The 25,557-nt window shown below is 29.4% G+C and overlaps 4 protein-coding genes across 10 annotated transcripts; 2 read left to right on the top strand and 2 right to left on the bottom strand.

Annotated features, from left to right (window-relative positions):
* Positions 1 to 6: 6 nt before the first annotated feature.
* LOC146538274 (RNA-binding motif protein, X-linked 2-like) lies at positions 7 to 1,722 on the bottom strand. Its single transcript, XM_085186503.1, has 4 exons — positions 1,489 to 1,722; positions 1,117 to 1,399; positions 706 to 852; positions 7 to 137 (listed from the first exon to the last, which is right to left on the bottom strand). The coding sequence occupies exons 1-4, from the start codon at positions 1,500 to 1,502 to the stop codon at positions 27 to 29; spliced, it is 555 nt and encodes a 184-aa protein (XP_085042629.1). The 5' UTR covers positions 1,503 to 1,722; the 3' UTR covers positions 7 to 26.
* Positions 1,723 to 2,477: 755 nt separating this feature from the next.
* Positions 2,478 to 5,122, top strand: LOC146538273 (transcription initiation factor TFIID subunit 13-like). 3 transcript variants are annotated; one of them, XR_014878049.1, is made up of 6 exons: positions 2,478 to 2,666; positions 2,738 to 2,916; positions 2,995 to 3,152; positions 3,413 to 3,464; positions 4,207 to 4,242; positions 5,027 to 5,122. XR_014878049.1 is itself a non-coding variant. In XM_085186510.1 (5 exons), the coding sequence occupies exons 1-4, from the start codon at positions 2,625 to 2,627 to the stop codon at positions 4,209 to 4,211; spliced, it is 384 nt and encodes a 127-aa protein (XP_085042636.1). In that variant the 5' UTR covers positions 2,478 to 2,624; the 3' UTR covers positions 4,212 to 4,242; positions 5,027 to 5,122. The 3 variants fall into 3 exon arrangements, 1 of the variants encoding a protein (XP_085042636.1); XR_014878048.1 differs by having other exon boundaries at positions 3,413 to 3,468; XM_085186510.1 differs by lacking the exon at positions 3,413 to 3,464.
* LOC146538271 (uncharacterized) lies at positions 5,027 to 25,460 on the bottom strand. Of its 3 annotated transcripts, none has more exons than XM_085186497.1 (14): positions 25,301 to 25,460; positions 24,795 to 25,031; positions 23,928 to 24,122; positions 23,499 to 23,609; positions 22,343 to 22,396; positions 21,530 to 21,638; positions 20,981 to 21,098; positions 20,666 to 20,801; positions 14,428 to 14,567; positions 13,530 to 13,648; positions 11,492 to 11,646; positions 9,342 to 9,471; positions 8,978 to 9,153; positions 5,027 to 8,808 (listed from the first exon to the last, which is right to left on the bottom strand). In XM_085186497.1, exons 2-14 carry the CDS (start codon positions 24,958 to 24,960, stop codon positions 8,693 to 8,695), a joined length of 1,725 nt encoding a protein of 574 aa, XP_085042623.1. In that variant the 5' UTR covers positions 24,961 to 25,031; positions 25,301 to 25,460; the 3' UTR covers positions 5,027 to 8,692. The 3 variants fall into 3 exon arrangements, with proteins under 3 accessions (XP_085042623.1, XP_085042624.1, XP_085042625.1); XM_085186498.1 differs by having other exon boundaries at positions 22,376 to 22,396; XM_085186499.1 differs by lacking the exon at positions 22,343 to 22,396.
* Positions 16,519 to 19,017, top strand: LOC146538272 (uncharacterized). 3 transcript variants are annotated; one of them, XM_085186507.1, is made up of 4 exons: positions 16,519 to 16,594; positions 17,382 to 17,537; positions 17,729 to 17,886; positions 18,544 to 19,017. In XM_085186507.1, exons 2-4 carry the CDS (start codon positions 17,401 to 17,403, stop codon positions 18,732 to 18,734), a joined length of 486 nt encoding a protein of 161 aa, XP_085042633.1. In that variant the 5' UTR covers positions 16,519 to 16,594; positions 17,382 to 17,400; the 3' UTR covers positions 18,735 to 19,017. The 3 variants fall into 3 exon arrangements, with proteins under 3 accessions (XP_085042633.1, XP_085042630.1, XP_085042632.1); XM_085186504.1 differs by lacking the exon at positions 16,519 to 16,594 and adding an exon at positions 16,627 to 16,815; XM_085186506.1 differs by lacking the exon at positions 16,519 to 16,594 and adding an exon at positions 17,094 to 17,250.
* Positions 25,461 to 25,557: the final 97 nt, after the last annotated feature.

Here is a 25,557-nt window from a genome sequence, read left to right as displayed (position 1 = left end):
ATAATGTAATAGTGCTTATTTTTTATTTAATCAGTAGAACTTGAACTTGACCTATTTCTTCTCTTTTTCTTTTTGCTCTTCTTTTCTTTGTGCTTCTTTTTTTTCTCTCTTGGCTCTTTTTCTTTCTCTACTTCTTCCTGTATGACAAAAATATATATAACATATACAGTAGTTAATTTTTCAATTTATGTAAATATATACATATTCTGTATATAAATCAGTGCAGAAACTATCCTTTTACAATATAAAAGCAATTATAGTTCAAAATAGTATAGTGACTGGCTATAAACTTATGATATGATGGAGACATATTAATAGTCATGGGTTAGATAGGAATGAATCAGTTTTAAATCCTTGCTCTGGATACAAGACAAAGAGTGACATTGATTTATATCATTGGTGGATGGTCTTAACATGTGACCCTCCTGTTAACCCATGCTCACTTACAGACAATATAAAGTAAAAAAATGTGAATCTTGTTACTTTTTTCCAGGTGTTGTCTTTTGATGGTTTGTTGTATTACCAAGTCTAAACTAGTCTAGCAATGCATAAAAACTTTTTGTCCTACTTAGAGTGTGTTAAAACACTGAAGAATATGTAAAAAAAGTTGAACATTAAAACACCATAAACTCAAATTATCTAAAGAATTGCAACATGCATTAGTGTCAGCTATATTCCTTATATCTAATATGTATGGACACTTACATTTTTTACAGGCACTTGGCCTACTGATATGGACGGTGCACAACCCTGTGTTCTTATAGAGGCTGTTACTTCATCTATTTTACTCATATCAGCATTTGGTGCCCTATATTGTTCACAATGATCCACACGAATTGTTCTTCCTAAAATCTGCATTTTTTTTAAATGTTAGAAACGACTCTTTCTTTAATTAATATGTATTTTTGTAGGGAAATTGGAAAGCTATTAAAACATTCTACTTTCATCTAATTTTTATGTACGCATTGCTTGTTAAGCCAGAACATAATGTTGTGCTTTGTCTACCAAAATAAGAAGAAAATTATTTATTCAGATCAGAATCATTGCACAGACAGGCACTTTGCCACTGCACCACAACTTCTAATCAATAGTTTAAATAATAAAGCTGAACTTTACCTTTATTCCATTGAGATTATCCACTGAGAGTATAGTAGATCTTTGATCTTCATAACAAATAAATGCGAAACCTTTTGATTTTCCTGTAGCTTTATCCCTTACTAAGTTTATATTAACTATTTCACCATATTGTGAGAAAACACATATGACATCACCTTCAGTTAAATCATATGGCAGGCCTCCGACGAATATCCATGCACTATCTTTATACTGATCATGCCATGAGCTTTTTGAATTGCCGGCAAGTTCTCTTTCACTTAACTTCAATACATTTTTCACGTTTCTATAAAAAGAAGAATGGTTTTATAAATCGTTCAAATGTAAAACATAAAAATAAAATTTGGTCACTTAATAAATAATAATAACACTTACGTCATAGGATTCATTTTGAAATTAGGTTTAAATTAAAATATGTTTTTAACCTGCTGTATTCCCAATTACGTTAATATAGGATATTGCGTATAATTTTTTATTGATTTAGTTTTTGTAGTAGTTTATCATGATATTTCAAATTCAATTTTTGTTTTTAGATATATTTTTAATATAAGAATACTACTCTACTGCCAATTAAATTTATTTAGGTTATAATTTTATAAACAACAACACAAATCGCTTCCGCTTGATTCTTAATTTCTTACTTCTTATTATGTAATATCGATATTTATGTCGATGTAACGATCAATGAAATTCATTCGATATTTTATCCTTTACATATCGAATAATTATAAATTTTCAATTTCATAAATTTTTAACGTTAATTTTGTCACTCCAATCACCATTTTTCGCTGAATTCTGAAGACATTGTAATTTACATGTTGAATGGCGGAACTCAATACCGTGCATTGCTTCGATACCAGAGCAAAAAATGGAAATATTAAATATTTCATTTGCACGTGTGGGAGTGAGCCTGTCGCATTCACAGTCGCATTGTGTCCCTGTGCCACAATAGCCTCAATTCAAACTAATAGAGTTTCAAACTTTCAATAATTAAACACATCATTTTAATTATTTTTACTTACTGTCCCTTGCTTATTCTCAATATATTTCTAGCGCATTGTTGGATTAATAGATTTATATTACTTTGGAAAATATCTTTATGGAAGTCTTAAATATCAACAAATCTTAGGTAGCAAATGACGTTACAGGTATATCCTGAGCATAATCATTTTGATATTTCAAAAAGTTCGTAACGATTAAAAAACATCAATATTTATATATCATTATATTATTTAAACTTTCAAGAATATAATTTAATTGCGTTTTTCTTGCTTGTCACGCCTAAAAGCCATAAAATAAAAAAAAAACAGAATTAGATAAATCATATGTGTAATCTGTCACAAGTTGACAATGACAACTCTCAGTCTCTCAATCTTAGTGAAGTGAACTTTTATAGTTTTATATTTACAAAACAACATAATAAATTTAATGTCATAAAAATATTTTAAAATATACGACAATAACTTTTAAATTGACAATTATAGTATCTGTTGCATAATAGATGTTTAGTTATGTCTACTCCAACCCCAGAAATTGCTGACCAATTTGATCAAGTATGTCGATAATATTTTTTTTATAGATTATAAATTCTTATATATAAAATAAAACATATTTTATATTGCAGTTTGACGATGAAGATGGTGATCAACAATTAGGTGCTACAGCATCTGGAAGGAAAAGATTGTTTAGCAAAGAACTACGTTGTATGATGTATGGATTTGGTGATGACCAAAATCCATACACTGAAAGTGTTGATTTTTTAGAAGACCTTGTTATAGAATTTATTACAGAGACTACACATAAGTAGGTTTGAGGTTGCTAATTGATAATGACCAACTTTTGATATTGATTTTTTTTATAATTATTTCATTAAATTACCAGAGCTATGGAAGTAGGCAGACCAGGCAGAGTACAAGTAGAGGATATTATTTTCTTAGTACGTAAGGACGCCAGAAAGTATGCTAGAGTTAAAGATCTTTTGACAATGAATGAAGAGCTTAAAAAGGCTAGAAAAGCTTTTGATGAAGTTAAATATGTTGGTAAGTGCAACTTTTAAAAAACATATATTATAATAAAATATGTATGTACAACTTTCATTCATATTATATATTTTTAATATTTTAGATTTGCTATTTTTTAACTTATTGAATATTTTTTAAAACTCATAATATCAATTACTTATTTTAAAAAAATGCATAAATTACTAATAAACTATTCAAGTTACATATAATTTTGATTGACAATTTTTATGAATAATAAAGTGTGAAAATGTGTCTTGATATACTTTTTTAACTTATAGAAGACCAACAATAAGTGTTGGTGGTCAAACAACACCATGCTCTGAGACTGATGCAAGTAAACAAATTACATATTAACACATTGCTTTTGTGTTTGCACCATATACATGTAAAAGTCATTAATATTTTGTATGCTTTGTGTCAATTATAATTTACTATAATGCCATATACTAACCTTGTGTGCTAAAACATAAATCACCATTGTATTATTGTAAATTTATGTAAATAAATATTACTATATAGAAGCATTTTTCGATAGTTCAAAGATCACATTAAATAGGAGTCTTAAGTAGGAATGCAATTTCATAATCTTTAAATTTAATAAAAACACAATTTAGTTTAATTTATAGTTTGCGCACAAAGAAGAGTGTATATTTATTTAAAACTATATTATTAATATATAAAATACACTTGAATAAATTATTTTTTTCTATCTGTATTTATTGAAAAAATACATTGTACAGAAATACAAATACATTGCAATACATTTTCTAATGAAATAACATCATTCTAACTGGCACATTTACTAGCCATAACAAAAAATAATAATAGTAAACTGTTAAATGTATGACTGAAGTTTATTTTATAGAATGTTATATAAAAAATGAATATTTCTACTTCATTTCATATATGGGATAAAGATACTTGAATTACCTTGTTGAAATTACCTTGTTGGATGACAATGACAACCTAAAAATGCATTTTTTTGGGTATACTTGCTTGTATGTTGTCTAGAGTTTGTGTCTATTAAAAGCAATTATTTTGCACTGAATATAAAAAACATTATTTTTTTCAGAATGAGAGAATATTAATGCAGACAGAGGCTTGCAAAGTAAGTATATATTTTATTATACAGATTGAAAGCGTCTGCACTCCTTTTACAGGAGCAGTACATAAGATAAGATATTTCAAACCCATACTTAAAAAAATAATGAAGATTCATCAATAGTTTAGACATAGGATTAATATTTTCTTGTAATGATTTTTATCCATACTATATAACGTGTGACGCGGCTAAGAATAGACGCCAATAACGTAAACATCTACTATAAATTAAAAATTAAATAAAAAAAACTACTATAAAAATAATAAAACATTGCTGAACTGCCACTTTTCGTTCTATTTTACGTAATTACCTGTTTTCTATAATAAACCTAAATAACATTCAGTTCAGCTTCACCCCCATCGAATGGCATTTTATTTTACAACGATAATTTTATTATTTTTTTTGTTTGAAAAAGATCACTTTTTCATTTTGGCAAAATCTCTTTTGTTTTAATTTTATTAAGATTTTATAGAGTAATTAAAACTGTGTTTTCATTTAAAGTGGTGAAGAGAAAAACAGTCTGTATTTTAAACTAGAGGTATATTTATATTAAGATCTGTGATTTTTACTGTTTTTACACATTTTAAGTAAAATTATTTATCTGGGTTTTTCTGACTCTAGTGTGTTATTCGGACTTTGATAATACTGCTTCTCTCATAGTTGAGTGCGATACTCAACAACACTTTTTGACGTTATTAATTTTTTTATATTTACGTGTATAGACACTTGTAACAAAAAAGATAACATATTTTATACTTAATTTAACCATTTAATTATGTACTTGTTTCAGATAATATATAAGACTTGGATTGTATACATCAAATTTAAATACATCAGTTGCTGTAGAAAACATTCCTAATCATTTAAGAAAATATAAAATATGTTTGTTTTATGATACGAATCCTTTTATTATTTGTGGCCCACTCGCGGCTTCGCCCGCAATTCACCTATAATACTATAATTATGTTGCATTTGCCAACAGATTACAAGATTGATGCTACATGCTAGTTTTAGTCTTGTTAAAAACAAAAAAATAATAAATGGCATGTAATAATTTTATTAATAAAAACAAAATTGCACTCGATTGTACTAAGTTACTGGTTTTGTTATTTTTTTATTTTAATGTTATTTATTACGGAATATATTATGTTACTTATTCGACATAGGAGCAAAAATTAAACAATTTTCCATATTTTAGTTCTCAGAAAACAATATATTAAAACACAATTACTTATCTGAAATTTTAAAGTTGATCTTAATTGATTTGATATTATAACTTTTAATTGAATATTATACTCCCGAGCCACTGTGCACTACAGGTGTTGAGTCACTGTAGACCGGTACAGGTACACAGCGGCTCATTTCCCATTTAAAAAAAACGTAGCCAGACAAGTTTAATATTGATTTCATTGGGAAAATGACAATGCAGGGAGAAAGATTAGTAACACACAACATACCTTATATGTGTAAATTTTAGCTTGTTATTATAACTTTTCATAATTTTAACATGAGAAAAAATCCGAGTCACTGTTCCCGACCTGACCCTTGAGCTTAAAAGTTGATTGACCAGGTACCTACTAATTTTCCACTCTATGGGAATTATTGTAACAATACTCCTGGTATTGAATAGACAGAGCGAATATATTTTATATATTTATAGATAAATTTTAGACAAGATTATCGAAAAAAAATATAACATAAATGTTCTTTTGTGTTAGAAAATGATGAAGTGTAAAGTGTAATTTATTATAACTAAGGAATTTGAAATAAAAATCGATATTTTTTTCTAATAATTTACTTGTGCGATTACAGAATAAAAAAAAAGAATATTAGAGACACATTCCAATATACAGATAATACAACAGAGCATTATTAATTCGAAATATAAAAATCTTAGTAACTTAAAAGTTAATTATATATTAAAAAAAAAATTATAATTTAAAACATTCATTTGTTAGACAATGCAAAGCAATGGCATAAAAGGCGGGAATAAAAAGTGACTGTGATCTAATTTATAATGCTTTGACAGTATTGTATGACACACTCTAAACTACATCTAGAATCACAACATTATTACATAAGGGGTAGAATTTTTTTTCTTCATTGTCACACTGTATCCCGCGTATATGTTGCAAAGGGAACCTACTGTTAAGACACTGTTCCCCACAACTCACAAGACATAGCGTGATGCGTGGCGAAACTAAAGGCTGCATTTTGTCTTGTCATCAGCGAATGGAATTGTTAGTCTCCCAGAGTGTGAATCGAACCCACAGCCCACGCGTTTACACTCAAGCGGCCACTAGGCCCTTACGGGCAGATAATTTCTATTTTCTATTACAACTTTAACAATATGTATATATTAAATATTTATTATAAACGTGTAAAAGTTCTAATAGGTAAAAATAATGTAACATTTCAGGCGACTAGACCTGTCAAAACAGCCGAAACTTTAACCTTTGGTTCACACAACTAACTGTTAAACATACCTACTGTTGGTTGTATAAATATAAAACAATTTACTTACGTCATAAATAGGCCATTTGTGGCAGTGAATACGTTAGTTACACATAAATTCTAAGTTTAGGCAATAAAAGCATCAAACCCACACATTAGATTAAAGAAAAAAAAAACAATTTTAAAAAATTTGGTAACTCGCAATAAACAGCACGCATAAAATAATAACATATATATACATAATAATTTTACATGTTTGCAAAAAAAACAACTTGGTTAAAATATTACACTTATTGGCGCTGATAAGCAGAGGAAGCGTGAAGAGAGATTATTAACCGACATTATTAAATAGATAATATAAATATATAATAAATTATTTACCACAGACAACGTAAAGGCACGTAATAATTATAGATATAAGTAAATGTCTATTCTAATATAACAATTAAGACTAGTTCGGTTTATTCAAACAAGGGTATTAGACATCCAGATACTTTGGTAAGTAATTATTATTAAATATCGGCAATTGGTCCCGTTATCCGTCAGTGTACGTCAAAAAACCGAACATATCTTTAATTGTTTTTACATAAATATATATAAAAAATGCATACCAATATAATAAATAGGTAATATTAGGCCGTTTAATTGGCACTAACTTAAAAATCCGAAGAAGTTTTTATATTATGTAAGTTTTTTTATATTATATGGTTTTAAGTATTGATGATATTATTTCCTTCTACACATGACTGTAGTGGCAAAACAGAGTTTAGTATTTCATTTGAGACGTAAACATTGATAAACACTCTCTACTATAAAACACATACAAAAAACAGTACACTAACTAATCAAATAATTGGAAGGACAATTTGAGCCTTAAATTCAGATCTCCGTCAAATATTAAAAGTCCGCTAAAACAAGAACAAACAACACGAGAAGACATTCAAAGGAATATAAAATACTCATCAACCATTTATCATAACGTCAATAAAGTTGTAACATTTATAAAACCGGTGTATATATGTATAACTACAATCTAAGTTTAAATAGTATGTAAATAATATGTACTTATAATGAAATACTAAGAGAAAAGTAAGGCAAATGGACCTGTAATGACATCTAAATGTATCTAATATGAGGCCATCCATAAATTATGTCACACGAACTTACAGGATTTACACAACACAAGTTTCGTGTATTAAATATTATATTTTAAAATGCAATGTCTTGGAATTAAGGTTTCCTGCCCCCTCTCTCCCCTTTTCATACATTTCGAGCCCTTAACTACTATAAAGTTTTTTTCAGCTTCACTTTAAATCTCGCATATAGATATAATGCCTTCCTGAAAGTATGACGTAATTTTTGGATGACTTCTATCTAAATTCTACGAATCGGTTACATAATTATCTTCGAATTGGGAATTTTCAGAAACTAGTGACGCTATGGAATTGAATAATATTGATGATATATTATATAATTACATTTAGATGATATTTCGAGCCACAACTTTAAATTTTAATGATTGTTTCATACATATTATGTAGAGTTGTAATATCGATTTTTTTTTATAGAAAACAACTCAATGTATCGTTAATTATTTAGCAACGATATTGTTACGTTAGCATCAATGAAATACTTTTTGAAAATAAGATTGACTTTATAAAATTAATTTACGATGTAATCTCAGTTCCCACTATTCAGTTTGCTCCATATAGTTTAGTGGATGATATATTACAAATGTAAGGCCTTAAGTTATTGTTTAATATTCTTATTCAGACTTTGATTCATATGTGATGATGTAGAAATAAAATGTAAAACATTTGTAAATACAATTAAAAAGTGAAACACAATATAAAGTCATTTTTTTCTTGAATAATAAATAATTAGTCAATAAATAATAAAAATATTTTTTTGGCAATTAGACAAATAAGTATTTTTAACTATATTCCAGGTATAACGTAAAATTAATGAAATATAAATAATGTATAAAATTCTGGATATCACTTTAATCGGTTGGTGGTTGTAGAGCGGCTATGATGGCCTTCATGACGGCGGCGGCAGCGAGCGCGGCGTGCGGCTGCCACTCCTTGCCGCGGGTGCCGTCGCGGTAGTCCGATATACCTAAGAGTATCAATGTTATAGGTACTTAGTTAATAGATATTAAGTTAAATATGTAGAAAAATACTTCTCTTAATAATTAAATACCTAGATATAATTATGGACAGCACCTAAATAAACGTACACGTAAAAATATAAAATGGTAATATTATTAGATATAAATGTGACAAACCTCGTATAGACACAAAGCAGTCCTTGCAGTTGCCGACGACGCTGTCGAGCACGGCGTCGAGCTCGCAGTCGTAAGCGCGCGCGCGGCTGTGCGCCGCAAACGCTGCTCGCACCTCGCCCGCGCCCGCCAGAGCGCGCCCGCCCGCTACAGGCGCGCAGTGCACGCGCGGACTGCGCCTGACAAATTAATTTTTTTGACACTTTTAATTTTTTTATCTAGTTTCAAAGTCTAGTCAAATAAGAAAAAATAGGTCAAAAGTTCAAAAACAGAATAATTAAAAAAATATAATAAGAGTAGTGTAGTAGTCAATAAAACGACATTTTTTTCAGGAAATTCAGTAAGGAATATAATGATGAACACTTACGTTTGGTCGCCCTGCGGCGTCGGGTGAGACACCTCGATAAAGGCGCCGCCGCCGACGTCAACGCACAGTCGGTCCGTCGCCTCTTCCGGTATTTCCCATCTGCCGGGAACGCCCCGCAGGCGTTCTAGACCTGGGGAAATTGTGTAAAATATTACATTTTAAAATTTATATATGAGGACTTTGCGGAGGGGTATATGCGTGCGACTGTAAACGAAACTGTTACGGGTTCCATTGTCACTTGGGGGAGTCAGATTTTCTTTCTCTGGTAACGAGGCAAGTAAGAAATGAAAATATTAAATATTTCATTTCCTCGAGTTGGGATCAAACCCTCAACCAGTCGTGTATACAGTCACACATTTGTTCCTTTTGCGCCACGATTGGCCTCAATATATTTTCTAATGGTATAAAATTCTAATCTTAGTTTTTCTAATTTATTTTATGTAATTCTAATTTTTATGTAATTCTAATTTATTATATACATATTTAAGTATCAAAACCAATTTCTCAGTAGTTTCAATAATTATATAAAATATTACTTTTACGTAGCTCCAGGAAAGAGTACTAAAATAATTATAACAAAACAAATATACATATTTTATTGCGTTACGCGATAACGTTCGTAGAAATTATGTAACGAAAAGGAATCTCGGCAGAAATGTGGGTCGTGTTAGCTAGTAATCATATTTTAAATAAGATTTTTTTAAATAAGAAGGAAAATATAATTAATTGTAGGTCGTCGTGGCGCAAGCAGTGGCAGGGGCACAAGGTGTGACTGTAACGCGACGATTGTGGGTTCGATTCCCACTCGAGGATATTATGAATAATTGTTGATAAATATTTTCATTTCTTCGCTCTGGCGGAACTCACCACGCAATGTCTCGAAAAATTTGGCGGAAAGTAGGGAACGGGGTATCTTAACTCTACACTAAAAAATTCAAAGAATTTGATTATGTTCCTACATAATACCTAAATACTACGTTTGTTAAAAGCTTAACAAGAAAAAAACTTAACAAGTAGAGTTCCCAGAACACTTAAAGAGTGAGTGAGGAGACTAGGAGTAGTGTACCTAACACTTAATGAAACAGAAGTACTTTGAAAGTATTTCTGATTCATTCATATCTTACATCATTATGAGAAATGTTTTTTTAAATCTATAAATACAGAAGTTTTCAACTAGAAAAGCAATCCATGAATGGAATTCCTGAAATGATTTATCGTTTGCGTCTCTTAATATAAAGACATAATTATGTATAACTTGTTATTACATATAATTATCCTTAATTTATTAAATTCTTTTGTTGTTCTTGCATGAGGAAAAAGAAGTAGAAATGTAACGTAGTTGAAAAACTAAATAAAGAAATAAATCATAGGTGCCATAATAGCATTTTTTTTTAATTATTATTTTTTAAACCTTTGCAAATCATGAAAGGAACTGCTTTATTTGCACATAGCTTTGTGCTAGGAACGCTGACTCATATTATGTAAAGAAACATTTACAATTAGAAATTATATAAAGAATGAACCACGTACGAAACTTAGTACATGGTGATTTTATTCAAATTATAGATATAATTACTGATTATATCTATAATTGAAAAAAAAAACGATTCAAATATCTCATCGGACATTCACCACTTTTTTTGGTATGATAATTATTTAAATTAAAATTAAATATTACTGTGAAATGCTATCTTTTCCCAGATTTCGTTCAATAAATCGCGACATTGTACACAATTAAGATAAGTACAGAGTGGAATGACACATTGAGATGCTCTATATCTTTCCCGCAATAAGTGAGAAATATAAAGATAATGAATTATTATAAAAAAAACAAAATAAAAAGACCTAACTGTATAAAAATACAAAAGATAAAAACCAAGTTCAATACTTTAGAATTGTATCAAAAGTAATTCAGACAACGTCAGAATTATAATAATTATATAATCAACAAATCACATAAATAAATAATATATTGTTTCTTAATCAAAAGGGATAACAGCCAGGACCCTTTTAAACTGTATAGGGTTCCCTGGGAACCTTTAATTACTTAAAGAACGAATGTCGATAGATTAACAAGAAGACTTGTTGAGTTTCATAAATGTGATCTTTAACTAACAAATAGCATATATCTAGAAATCTATGGTAATCACCTTCATTAACATAAGTCATCCATGTCGTAGATGAGCCGGCAACACGACAAGCGATATCTTGTAGTAGATAATCAGCAGGCTTGTATGGCTTGACCTCGTAGTCCCACCCACCTTTGCTATTGCGTTCTGCTTTTTCGCAGAATATGTATACGTATCTGTAAAATTTAAATATATAATTGGTTTTTTAATGTACTTGAATAATTTTAAAGTAGACACACATATAGTATATTTTAGCTTCACGCTGTATCACGCTCACAGCGCGGTAGGCAGAGAATTCTAGAAGCATTGCGTGTTCAGTAGCGGCGCTCAAAACCGCGCGTCTTTTTTTGGATGAAAAAAAAGCTCATAATAACTGGTAATTATTCTGCTATGCATGTAAAGGTATCCCTAACTAAATTTAAAACCACACACCGTTCAAGGTACTTTACGTTTCACAGAATCATAGGTCAACGGAAAGTACTTATCTTATAAAAGTTGATTGATAAGCTTAAGTTTGCGGGCATATTCACGAATTTTATATGATATGAACTAGGAACAAATTTTAGAAAAAGTTTGTAATATTTTTTTTCTATAAAACACCTAAAAATTTTGACTTTTCGGATTTTATCCTTTATTTGTATTATAAGTTTTCAATATGTTCCAAATTTCATAAGTGTAGTTCCACAGAAAGTATCCTATCGATTTTGTCTAAATGCTCGTATCTTTTGATTTTGTTGTCTTAGAAACTTGATCTTCCAAGGGACCATAACCTAAAATATATAAATTTCAGCTTTACCGACGGTCGGACATCAAAGTAATCCTATAAGGGTATCGTTTTTCAATTTGCTCGAATTTGTTCAATTTCGTCTCGTAAATAACAATGAGCAAAAAAATAAAAAGGCAAGTTCTCTCTCGCTCCACAAAAGAAACTTAATATAATTATATATTTACAAATAAATGTTGGTACTGACGTACACTATTTTGCTATTATTATTTACATTATAACTGCTAATTCACCTTAAAAGGAAATAGTTTCCCACAATTGATAAAGCAGCCTAATCAGTGACGAAACTATGAACGAATAAGTGACGATAGAAAACATTTTAATTAATATTCTATTGTATTGACTTATTAATTGTGGTCTCTACTATGACTATGAGGCCAGTCGTGGCGCAAGGGCACAAAGTGTCACTGTAAAGCGACTGGTTTTGGTTCTATCCCCACTCGAGGAACTGAAATATTTATTTAGAATCTATATTTTCATTTCTTCGTTCTGGTCTCGAGGCAAAGGCCACCGTTATTTACTTTAAAATAGCGAGGAAATGAAAATAAAATACTTTTTCTGAAGTGGGGGTCGATTACACAACCACCTCATTCACACTCAAAACCGTCCCGCTGATAAGAAACCAATAAAAATACCACAAAAGCACTGTCCGGAAATAGAGAGAGCAAGAAATATAAAAAACGATGTATCTATTTATTACGTTAAATTTCCCTTTAAAAAACATAAAACTACCATAGACAATCATTTATTTGTTTTTTTTTTATATAAATAAAAAAAACATCTGGCTTACTGGCATTATAACAATGAACAATAACTTCACTATGTTTAGTTTTATAAGTATCTCATAACATTTATATATTTCTATAAGTACTAAAGTATAATAGTCCAAGGTGTTGACAAAAACTTGTCTTTAACCGTGATAAATCTATAAATTTGAGCCAAGGTCGAGCTCACGTCATCGTGGTAATGTATTTTTTTCCGTCCAGCCAATTATCTCTGGCTTTGAGATAAAAATGTTCTTAAAACAAATGCACAATATAATTTACTGGAAGTTGATAAGGTATAAATAATATATTTATGTAAAAATATAAATAAACTTCAAGAAAACCATACGGATACGGGATTACCAACGCATCAATTAAGTTAGATATAATTATATAAACAACTAATTTAAATGTGATTGTAATTTTAGTCATTTATAAATAAACTATTTTAAGATTCCCTTTACATATTTCAAAGGATGTTGTACTAAAGGTAACTTTTTTAACTACTTACTTATCCTTAAGGTCTGAAGCGGGAGTAGAGACAACGACGTCGCCAAGTCTCACGTGCTTTGAGTAATCAGTATAATGTGGAACCCCTCCTCCCACGCCCACTAGAAATACGTAATCTACCTACAAAATTAAACATATTATGGTCTTATATGGTGATTTTGTTTTTTAGTTTCACGTTATACCCCGTAGGGTAAACAAAGACAATAGATAGTCAAGTAACTCAACGCCGCGCTTCGTGTTACCAAATCGAGGAAATGACAATAGCTCATTGTCTCGATTGAGGATCGAATCCACCACCATCCTGTCCCTCTATAGCCATGATGAGATGGTCTGCAGTCTTGCATATGATATTTTCCCGCGATAATACAGTATTCATATTTATAATTTAGATGCATTTGACAATTCCTTTAAATATTTTAACGGATTCACAACGAATAGAGAGATATTACTTACTACAAAATAATTTACTACAAAAACCGTTCAATCTGTAGCTTTTCAGTCTACACTAATATAATAATATTTTTTCTATAATATGTAAGCAAATACATTTGGACTCTCGCTATTTCTGGACTATTACGCTCTGCTCAACCATTCGAATCGATAAATTGGAACTGGAAGCATGCCTGCGGGCACTTCACGTATCGATACAAATTAAGAACAGACGGCCAAGGATGTATGGTTGTACTCTAAACATAAATTTAGACGAATTGGCTAAGTCATTATAAAATCAATACTCGTATTACTTTTTACGAGTTTACAATAGAAAATGAATGTTGTCAATATAAAATTACGTAATTTACCAAATGTATATGAATACAAATAATTATTAATTAGGTATTATGCACAGAATAAAATTTAGGAAAATTACTATGAAAATACATACATATTTAATTATTTACCTTTTGAAAAATGCCCAAAAGTCGCGTAGTAGTGTTACCAGCAGCTGTCATAGCTTCCCGAGTCCTCCCCACTGATGGAAGTTTGGTGGTTACAACTCTATGAGATCCAATGGTACCCAGAGTATAAACATTTGATTCGCCTGTACAAATATTGGTATTGTTTAAAATTTTAATATTTAATATTCAAGAGGCCAGTCGTGGCGCAGGGGCAAAAAGTGTGAGCCTCCAGAATTCGGCGAATAATGGGAGTGTCTTAACACTAGGTACAGTGTAATACTAAAAAAAAGGATATTCATGTCTTTGTCTACCTGTAGTAGGGATTATTCTTCCTTAAAATTCTCAAGTATTAAAGTTAAGTAAACAGTAGTTTAATTTTCTTGTATTTCTACTACTATTTAATTAATATTAATCACTTTTATTATTGAATAGTACGTTACCCATGCAAGTTCTACTATTTACTAACATAAGTTGAAGGCAATGATCATTATATTATTATTATTTACTAATTTCTTAGACATCGATTAAAGTAATAATTACAAACATTAGGCAACCATATACTAATTATTAATTAATATTTTTTTAAATCACTGAACGAAACTCTTGCTGTGCAAAAGACAATGTTTATCGAAAAGAACGTGCCATGGGACGAAGTGATTCATTAAAATAATAAAATATATTAAAGTAAATTAAACATAACTGTAATAATCAAATTTATAAACTCCATTAGACGTTAAAAGAGACAAAGAGAGAAAATGGACATTTCTTTATATTGTGCAGTGTTATGTTATTTTTTTATGGAAAGTGAAATGAAGGCTTTGGTACAAAATGTGAATGAAAAAATGTAAGTGACATGTCACTATTTGAGACCATACATAATAATAATAATAATTAAAAATATTTAGGTATAACAGGAGGGCAAAATTGACAGTTGATGCAATTTAAAGTTTAAAGAGGGTCAATAAATATTTTCATTTTAAACATTACGTGAATTCGAGCAGCTACAGCGAGTGGCTGGTGACTAAATAAACTCCATGTAGGTACATAAAGCATTAAGAAAAAACATAAAAACAATGTAATGTAAGGAATTTAATAAGGATGAAGGAAAACCAAAATATTAATATATTGAGGACTTGGATCTCAACAATTCTTGCACTGAATAAATACATCTATATATTTATAATAATCATTGTTGTCTGTACATGGAAGATATATGAGAAAATCTATTATTCTGGACAGTAAATAATGTAATAGAATTCAAAATAATGCTTTTTAAAACTTATTTGTCGGTTTGCCTGTATGTCTGTGCGTATGTATGCTCACGCTAATCTCAGAAACGGCTTAACCGATTTAAATGCAGTTTACACTGTTGTATTTTGGCAAAGTTCCTTAACATTTAGCATTTGTTTTATTTTTAATAAAATTATGACATTAAAAGAATTGCATGCGACAATATTACTACAAACTATTTTTTTTTTATAAGTCGAGTAGGTAACTTAACACAAAAAAACTCAATTTAACAAAAAAATTAATAACCCTAACTTTTGTTTTGGATTTTCGATTAAAACTACTTTTTTGACGATGCTGTCTAATAAAGCAAGTAAAACAACGTAAAATAACCAGCACCCGGAATGCGCAAACTAGGTAAAGCCTAAAGTGATTCACTTTTTTAACATTTACAATAAAGTCACGTACTTTTCGATACTCGAACAACCCAGCACAGTCATAATTAGAAATATTTCAGGTTTTATATATTAATGTTATTAATAACAAAGTCAAATGATTAATCTAGCGATAAAATCCTGTAGGACTTGATATCAATCATAACTTGAAGTGATATATGTAAACTCATAACTATAAATATATTTTACTATATCACGAATATTACAAAATAATTAATTTGTTTCAAAATATTATTAGAAATATAATTTTCGAACAACATTTACGTTTACATATCGTAAGAGGTATTGCTAGCAAAATATCATTTAGAATAATATTTGGAATTGCTATAAAATACTTTGTTGAACATAGTTTATATTGAAAAACCTATATAAACGTGAGAGTTTACGAGTATTTAAGTTTAGAAATATTAGTTGTACTGACGTCTTACTAACTGTGAGGTGTAACTGCGCAAGAGTCGCCGGCGCGATTGTATATTATAATCTTAAAGGTTTGTATAGTGCCTCCGATCTTTCCAACGGTATACGTATTCAGTGAACGTGTTTGTTTTCGGTATTACGTCATCTCCTTCTATACAACATTCCATCTGAAGTCTTTATTGATAGATGGTAGTTTATAAGAAAAATCTGCGGAAACGGACGCGTGTAATCAGTCTAAATCAATAAATTAATCGAATAAAATGCTCAAATCATGCTGGGAGTGTATAGCGGGGTGTGTATTTTATGTTATACAAATTAAATAGGATAATTTTAAATTCCACATAGTTTTTTAGTACATTTATTATGTAGTTTTAATTAATACAACATCAATGTAGATCGTGAAGAATAGATATGAAATATAATTTTATGTTCCACATATTATATACTGTTTATTTATCATAAATAATAATAATAAAATTTAATAATTCAAATAATTAAATTTCATAATAGAAAGTAGAAGATATCGTGATAAGTAAACGTCAATGTCAAAAATGAAAAAATCTATTGTCAAACCTAGTAACAGGCTTCAGATTTCGGTGCCAATGCAAATACTAATGTAATTTTGTAAATATTTAGATTTATCTACAAATGCTCATAAAATAATTATATCAAACAATATATAGCTATTAAAATTTTAGGTAAACTGACACAATTGTCAGAAAACAATGTAGGTATATAATGCCATACAAAGCAGTGACGATTATTTTATGTTTATCCTCCACTTATTCGATAAGCGATGTGTAAGCAACGTGTGTAGTATATATATGAATCTTCAATGAAATAACTTTCATTGCATAGGGAGCGCTTGGACAACGAGATGATTGTAACTGCAAACGATTATTCCCAGAAAGGGGGGCCAGAACCTAACGAAATAATATTTCAATTACCCAGGGATCTTATTTATGTAGATGGTACAATTGTTATAAACGGAAAATTGACTCAAAATAGGAAAAGGTATGCATTTGATTTATTTTGTTTACCAATACTTTATGTAGAATATATAATGCCAATGTATTTAATATTAGTTGTGGTTGAGAGTAAATATAAATAAATTTATATAGACTTACATTATAAGCATTGGTCTAATTTAATTAATTGAAATAATATCAATAATATTTTTATATTAAAGTTTGTATTATTTTCAGTTTACGAATAGGTCTCATGAGCGGAGCAGTTAATTCAGTAAAAACACCACTTTATTATATAACTTTTGATTATGTTGGTAATGAAATCTTATTTGAGAGGGATGAAAATGGCTCACTGAAAGTAGAACAACAGGAAGAACTCTCAAGCCTTAGTGTTGGTAAGTACGAATATTTTTGTAATTCGCTTTCAATATTATCATCATGTTCTCATCCATTGCTGGGCATAAACCCCTATTAGTGCACCACTGAGGTTGATCTTTGGCTCTTAGCATCCAACTGTTACCAGCCACTTTGCCTATGTTGTTACACCACTTAGCAATGGAGGTTGTCTTGCCAAGGTTTGGTTTCCATTCCAGAATGCTTTTACCCCACTGGTCAATAAACTGACAAATGTAACCAGTGCACTGCCTAATAACTTTGGTTGTCTGACAGATTATCCTATTTCAAACTCGATCCTTCAAGCATAGCTCTCTCCATAGCATGCCAAGTTTTTTAATTTAAATTTTTGGGTTCCAAAAGCAAATATTTAAGACACGTTAAAAGTAAAATATATATAAATAAATATAAAACTGAAATTATTTTTTGTCCAATTATTACTGAGATATCAACAACATTAATGAAGTGGGGAACGGAGTGTTATAACACTAGGTTCCCTCTGCCTACTCTGCTGTGAGCAGGATACAGTGTGACACAGATTTGGTTTTTGAATTTGAAACAATGTTGATGACTTATTAGTTATTATAAATAAATATCCTAAAATTTGTTATAAATTTAATCATAACATATATTAATTGTATATTGTATTGTGATTACAGATTCTAATTTCAAATTTCATATGAAGTTTATGAAAAATAGCCAAGGTGTAATAAATTTGGTAACAATGTTGGGAGCTTATGGATTCAAAGATGTACCATTACTGACTGAGACTGAGTTACAGAAAAACATATTTTTGTCTATAAATGAGGATACATTGAAAATATCACAATTAGATTTTATATGGGATTAATCTTTTCTTTACTGATTATGACTAAAGTCATAACTACTTAACGTATTTTAATTATTTATCAATTGTGTTGTTGTTATTTTTTGTTAGTATTAAGTCTTTAATTTTACTTTAAACATGCCAGTATTAATAAGTTAAGAAATGGACATTAATTAATTAAATAATACATTATGTATGTCTTCGTTGTATGACAGTTTTGTATACTGTGTATGACATTTATATAGATATTGTAAATATAAAATGACCCACCACTGTTAATTTTTTTAAATAAATTTTACTATAAACATTTATGTTTTTAATTAAGGTCCCTTTTGAATTTAATAGTCATATTTATAAATATTTTTTAACTAACTTCTTGTTTCAGAAAGGATTCATATTCCATAGAAATTGAGGGAAACTCGAATTTTATAGGTATCTGTATTGTGTTTTATATAATTTCTTATAATAATGAGATATTAACTTCTTGTACGTATCATCTGATGATGATGACCCAACTCTTCAGTGATTAGATGTTAGGGGACAATCTTTTGAATATTATAGGTACTTACAGAAGGCTAGTTATATATTATTACTTTATTTGGTTAATTGCCCATAAAAAGTTGAATGTTATATAAGATTAACTGAATAACAATGCTATTACTTGGAGCGCTGATGTAAATGTTAAAATTAATAATAATAACTCTAAAAAATTGTTTCTTTTAAAATTGTAGTTAGTTTTAAGAGCCTATTTGAGTATAATGAGGCCTACATCCCAGTAGTACACAAAAGCAGGCTGATGATTTTAATACCAATTCTTAAAATAGTCTATCTAACAACAACAAACAATAATTTTAAATTAAAAGTAAAAAAAAATATTTTAAAACAAAAAGCTTAAAGCCGCGTTTCGACTCGTTACAGTGTGGAAAGGAAAATATTAAATATTTCATTCCCCCGAGAGGGAATCGAACCCACAAACGTCGCTTTTACAGTCGCACGCTTATGCCCCTGTACCGTGTCGGCCTCAATAGTGTTCATGTATAATATTTTTATTAACGAGACAGTGACAAAGGTCAAATGATTGATTGTCTCATTGAATTAACAGGTCAAATCAATTTTCTTATATCAGGACCTTAAATTTAAAGTTTATCTAAATTTAAAAAATCAATAAAAAAAATAATTTATTTCCTGTTTTATTAATTAGCTTCATGTTTTAAAAAAATAACTGTGATCAATAACACGCTTGGAAAGTTCTCTGATGCATACACAGTAATTTACTCAGATTTCAGCAACATTTTATATTATGTATTAATTTTTGCACACTTGTTATATTACGGGTTGGATCACGAAACCCAACGCTGTCACCCAATACGTAATGGTATATTGTCTGACCGCGAATATATTAAACGTAATGGTTATGGTTATTGGTTATTGGTGATTATTATATGGCCTATAAGATAGTACCATGATAGTACCAGGGTTGCCTAGAAGAATCGTGCCGCAAACACCATTAATTAAATTTATGATAATGTGTTTTTGGGGAAAATTTGCATTCAGGTCTTTTCATGTGAATCCCACATCATTTTTAAGAAAATTGCATAAGGAATTTCATAAACCTTGGAATTGGCTGCCTGGTTTAAACAGGTCACTTATGTTAATAATTTGTTTTGCATGTGTTTTTTTAGTTAATTAGATATCAAATTAAAGCTTATTTTTTCTCAACACTATAACACATGGTCGCCTGGAAAATAACTGCCGCAAGCAGAGGTTGCCATCATTTGAAATATTTTATTCTGGTTCCGGTTGACTATGAGAATAGACGATCTCGACCTATTATGGTACATACACACAAATAAAAATTTATGAACTATTTTCGTAAGCGAAGAAAGTAAGATTTTTTTAATGGAGAACTGATTGAGAAAAAACAAAACAATAATAATACATCTATGTTAACTCACCGACAGTAGTGTACCGGACATACGTTTCTTGGTTGTCCATCATGGCGTCGACGGCTTGCTTTTCGCAGTACAACGCCGTCACTACAGCTATTGTGGGTTGACGTGAGGAACATAGAGTGGGCATTTGTTTTACCACCTAGTGCAACAAATATTATTCATCTTTAGATATTACCGATTACAGGCAGTCGGTCAAAGGTTGTGGGTTCGATTTCCACTTGGGAGAAAGAATTACACGACAAAGCGCGGTGTTGTGTTCCACCACTCCACTCTTCGAATTACATATATACAAATATTGCCAAATTATATCCTCCTTACTTGGGTATCGATACTGTGTTGACGAACGTAGATTCCGTCAGACATAAGCCTTGTCAAACCTTTTTCTTCTAAAGATTCGAGAGCATCCTTAACATCAGCTTTGGACCATTTTCCGGCGCTGTAATAAAGAGTTGTATTAAGGTTTCTGTTACAATTTACATAGTGTGTATTTATGTTCATTACAATATGTTATAAAAAATTATACTATTAACTTTTGCAATTTAACTTTAAAAGTAATTCGAATCATTGAAATTCCATTATAAAAAAACTGTTACTTCAATAACTAAATAGTATTTTTTCTTGTCATTGTTAATCTGGTGCATAGTTTTACACTACACTATGTTGAATAACTAAACACCATGGGCATAGGGACTTCTGGAGTGGGCACAATACTATTCTGGGGTGAGCACAGACCACCAAGGTCTCTCTATTGCCCAAGCCTGTGGTCAGTTACCTCGGGTGCTTAAAATATGTCGTACACAATTATTACTTATTTTCATTTGACCACGGGGGTGAAGCAGCGATTAAAAGTTAGTAATATATACTCACGTAACAAAATCCTCTACCGACAATGGGTTGGGGTAAGCATTTTCAATCATATCCAATACTTTTTGCTCCGATATGAATGTTTGATTCACTATGCTATCTTCTATGAAAGCTGAAAATAATTCTAGTATTAAATAGTGTTCTGAAAATGAAAACCTTTTTTAATGTATAATAAAACCATGCTGTAGGTAGAAGTTATATGTAAATTATACAATTTATAGTATTGTTATTAAATAAAAAATAAACTTAATATATATATTTTTAATAAAACTTACTATTAAAATAAAGTAATTTTACACTAATAATAATACACGAAATTCTACTACGAAATATACATAAGAATCGTATTTCAAATTTATTATTCAAAATAATAGTAAATATGTAGTAGGCATATAATGAAATATTATATAAAAATTACCAATTCGATGAAAAACAATATCTTTACTTTTTGAAAAATACTTTAAATGTAATGGTGAAAGGGGAAAGGGGCATGGGGGTCGTTACGTGACATTGTTTTTTTTAAATAAAATAAAATCTAGCTAATTAAAACTCGCTATTTTAGGCAATACACACTAAAATTTAACATATAAGATGTGGTTGAACACAGCATTTTAATTCTTTTAGCTTTTTAAGGGTTAGTACATTGTGTATAAAAATAAATAAAAATTGAAAATATTGTGACAAAAACATGCACAAATGACCAAGCCCTATAAATAAGTTATGATAGGTGTAATTATGATTGCTTTACATATTATTATAAAGAAATCTCAAAAACATAACATGCATAGTATACATACTAAAAATTATAATACATACAACCATTATAATACTTGTATATAATTGCCTTACTCGAAATTTCGCCATTTGCTTCTGTGGCACAAAATTAAAATGATATCTGTTATAAAAATATACTTATTCAAAACCATTTTTGAATATAAATACATTATATTTAAAAGTTCCAAATTATATTATAGGTATACATTAAGAAGAATAATATATAAGTATATGTATATAAATTTAAGTACAGTGGAAACTCGATAATAATGGACAAATAATTGCCAAATTAAAAATTGTAATAAAATATTATATTAATAAAAAGATATAATGTGTACACAAATATACTCGGTACTTATACATAATATACAGAATGGAAGCGTCAGCGCTCCTCTTATGGGAACTGCATATACGGTAAAATATTTTAAGAATTTAATCAAGATACCTCAATAATTTAAACGTAGAATTTTTTTCCTTTTCACGATGTTTATCCATACCTGTATTTCGTGTGACGCAGTTACGCATAGATATTATACTAAATCACTTTTAATTTTTGGGGAAAAAAAAATGTATTAAGCTTTAAAGCCTATTATGTGTATACTGTCTATACTTTCTTAAGAGAGTAGTTAAGACAGTGGTTTCATCTAAAGTAGTGCTAACAAAAATACTGAATATTTTGTTTTGTGAATAAGCCTAGGATTTTTTGGAATGTTTGCTTTATAAATTCGATTTTCTGTATATTTTTTATGAATAAATATACAGAAAATCGAATTTATTAGTAAGTGCAACAATAACTCTGGGTAATCGAATTTCCACTGTGCTATAGAATATTGTTATTAAATAATGATGAATAAAGAAATATCTAAATATTTATATATAATATCTAAATATTAATTTGTCTGGACATTAATAATGGTTTATTTAATTTTTCAATAGGAAATGGAATTTCTGTAACTGTCTATGAGATAACAATATGTCATTACGTCATCCTGAAACCGCTTTGGCCCAACATGTGACGTGACGGTTATGAGTTCGATTCCGTTTTGGGGCAATATTTTTTTTGTTTCCTTGATTCAAATATACATGCCCTCATGATTTTACTTGACCTTCCTCCAGTACCATCGATATTGTGTTTTCGAAGGTCAACCTAGATAAAGCTAGTAACCGCTTCTATAACATATAAAAAAATCTTACTAACCAGGAGGAGGCGAACCACTTTCTTCTTGCCTTAATTCAACTTCCAGAAGTTTTAATTGGTGAAATTTATTTTGCATCAATTTTATTATTTTCTTAATGAATCCAACATAATCTAAAATAAAATTATTATAAGTACATAATAGTCCTAGTGTTCACATTAAAGGTAGAAAAATATTTATAGGAAAAACTAAAATTTGACAATATCAGGATTAAACCCCACACTTCTTGCAGATTGTTCATAAATAAGTAGTAACAAGCATATAAAATTTTTGATGTAGTTTAATTAAAAAATAAAGGTAAGTGTTCAGGAGGTTGAATGATTTAAAAGATGCATGGGGTGGAGGTCCTGCTAAATTCAAATTTATACATATTTGAAAATAACATAATCTAATAACAACTTTTCTTACTTATTTTAAAACAAGTAGTTTACCTTTAGGAAAATCTTGTGGGCTGACAAGCTCTCGGAAAAATGCTTGAGCCTGATAAGGACATTCATCTCTTGGTACATCAGGTTTAAACCAAAATCTCAGACCTCTTGCCTCTCGAGTATGATTACCAGTAACAGCTGATACTAAGTAAACACAAAATTCTAACTGAGCATGGCATGGTTCTGTTACTCCATTTTCTGAAAAATAGGACAAACAACAAATTTAAAAATAACAGTAACAAAGAATGTTTACTACAATTTAATAATATATTGAAGAAAACAATGAGGAATGAATCATTAATTTTTTTATTTAAATATTAAAGTGGTGTACCACCACTGAACATGTAACGTTTTGAAAATTAAGCTTGTATGCTGTATTCAGCTTTAAGCAGAGAGAACATATTGTGAAAACAATCTGTCCCCAAATATCCTTTTAATTTTTGAGACTTTGCATGTCAGGTCAACTAAAAGCAGCAGAAGAAATGAATTTGTATTTACATTTAAAAAGAAATTTTGTTGTAAGTTCTAGATATTATAAAAGTAATAGAGACATATTATAAAGTACTTATATATGAGTTTAACATATTTTTTAATTTTAATTTCACTAAAGTAATAAATTTAATCTTAAAGAAAAACTGTTTTTTTCTTATGACTGATCAAAGTTTAGTTTTATAAAATGATGTAGGGAAGAAGTAAGCAAATAAGGAAAAACTCATATCAAATTTGATAATGTTAAATTAATTTTATAATATGTACAGATGAAAAAAATATTTTGGATATTTTTTTTTACGATTTATGAATACAACCTGTATTCATAAAGATTTCATCATCATCAAGATTTCACTATATTTTCTTTAATATACAACTTACCATATATTTTTTCTTTATTTATTATTATTCCTGTATGGTCTCCACCAGCTACATGTATTTTGTCACTTGGTTCAGCCTCAGCAATTTTTCTTTCCACAATTAAAACAGTAGATGTAGGTGTTTTACTCTTTGGAGTCATAATAACTTTTTCTTCTAGCTCTGCCATTGTGCGGATCTCAAACTTTTCTAATAATAAGCCCTCTTAATTCAAGCTCTTAATTATGTGGCTACTCACTTCTGTGGAGGCAAATAAGATGACTCATAGAATCTTTTTTCTTTTTTAAAATGTCTCAGCAAATGACAAGACAGCCTACTTTGCTCTGCACCACAAGGTTATTAGTTATACTTGCTAACCTTAAGACTAGTAATTTATTAGATCAATCGCTTCCAACTACTGTTGTTAAGACAGTAAAAGGGCGGATACAATAAATACGATAACGAAAAGCAGTAAACGTAAAATGAAGAGATGTTGTTTGTCGATATCTATTAATACATTTTTCTTTTACCTTAAGAGTTTCAATTAAAAGATTGTTGTTTAAATACTAAAATTAATATTTAATAATAAGTAGATTTTTGTTTTTATCACGTCACATAAGTATACAATATATATATTACACAGGTAGACATTAGACATATGTCAATTGCATTATGGATCTGTATTTGTTTCTGTTGTCAATTGTCTTTATAAAATGTCACAGACTGTTTTTTTTTTCTTATACAGAAACATGAACTCGACTTTTTATTAAAATTCATTAATTCATAA

The sequence above is a fragment of the Heliconius melpomene genome, chromosome 6, assembly GCF_056956725.1.
Source record: "Heliconius melpomene rosina isolate 202511_hmr_F chromosome 6, ASM5695672v1, whole genome shotgun sequence".
Lineage (NCBI taxonomy): Eukaryota > Metazoa > Arthropoda > Insecta > Lepidoptera > Nymphalidae > Heliconius > Heliconius melpomene.
The sequence above is the reverse complement of the archived record's forward strand: the minus strand, read 5'-3'. Positions and strand labels throughout refer to the sequence as shown.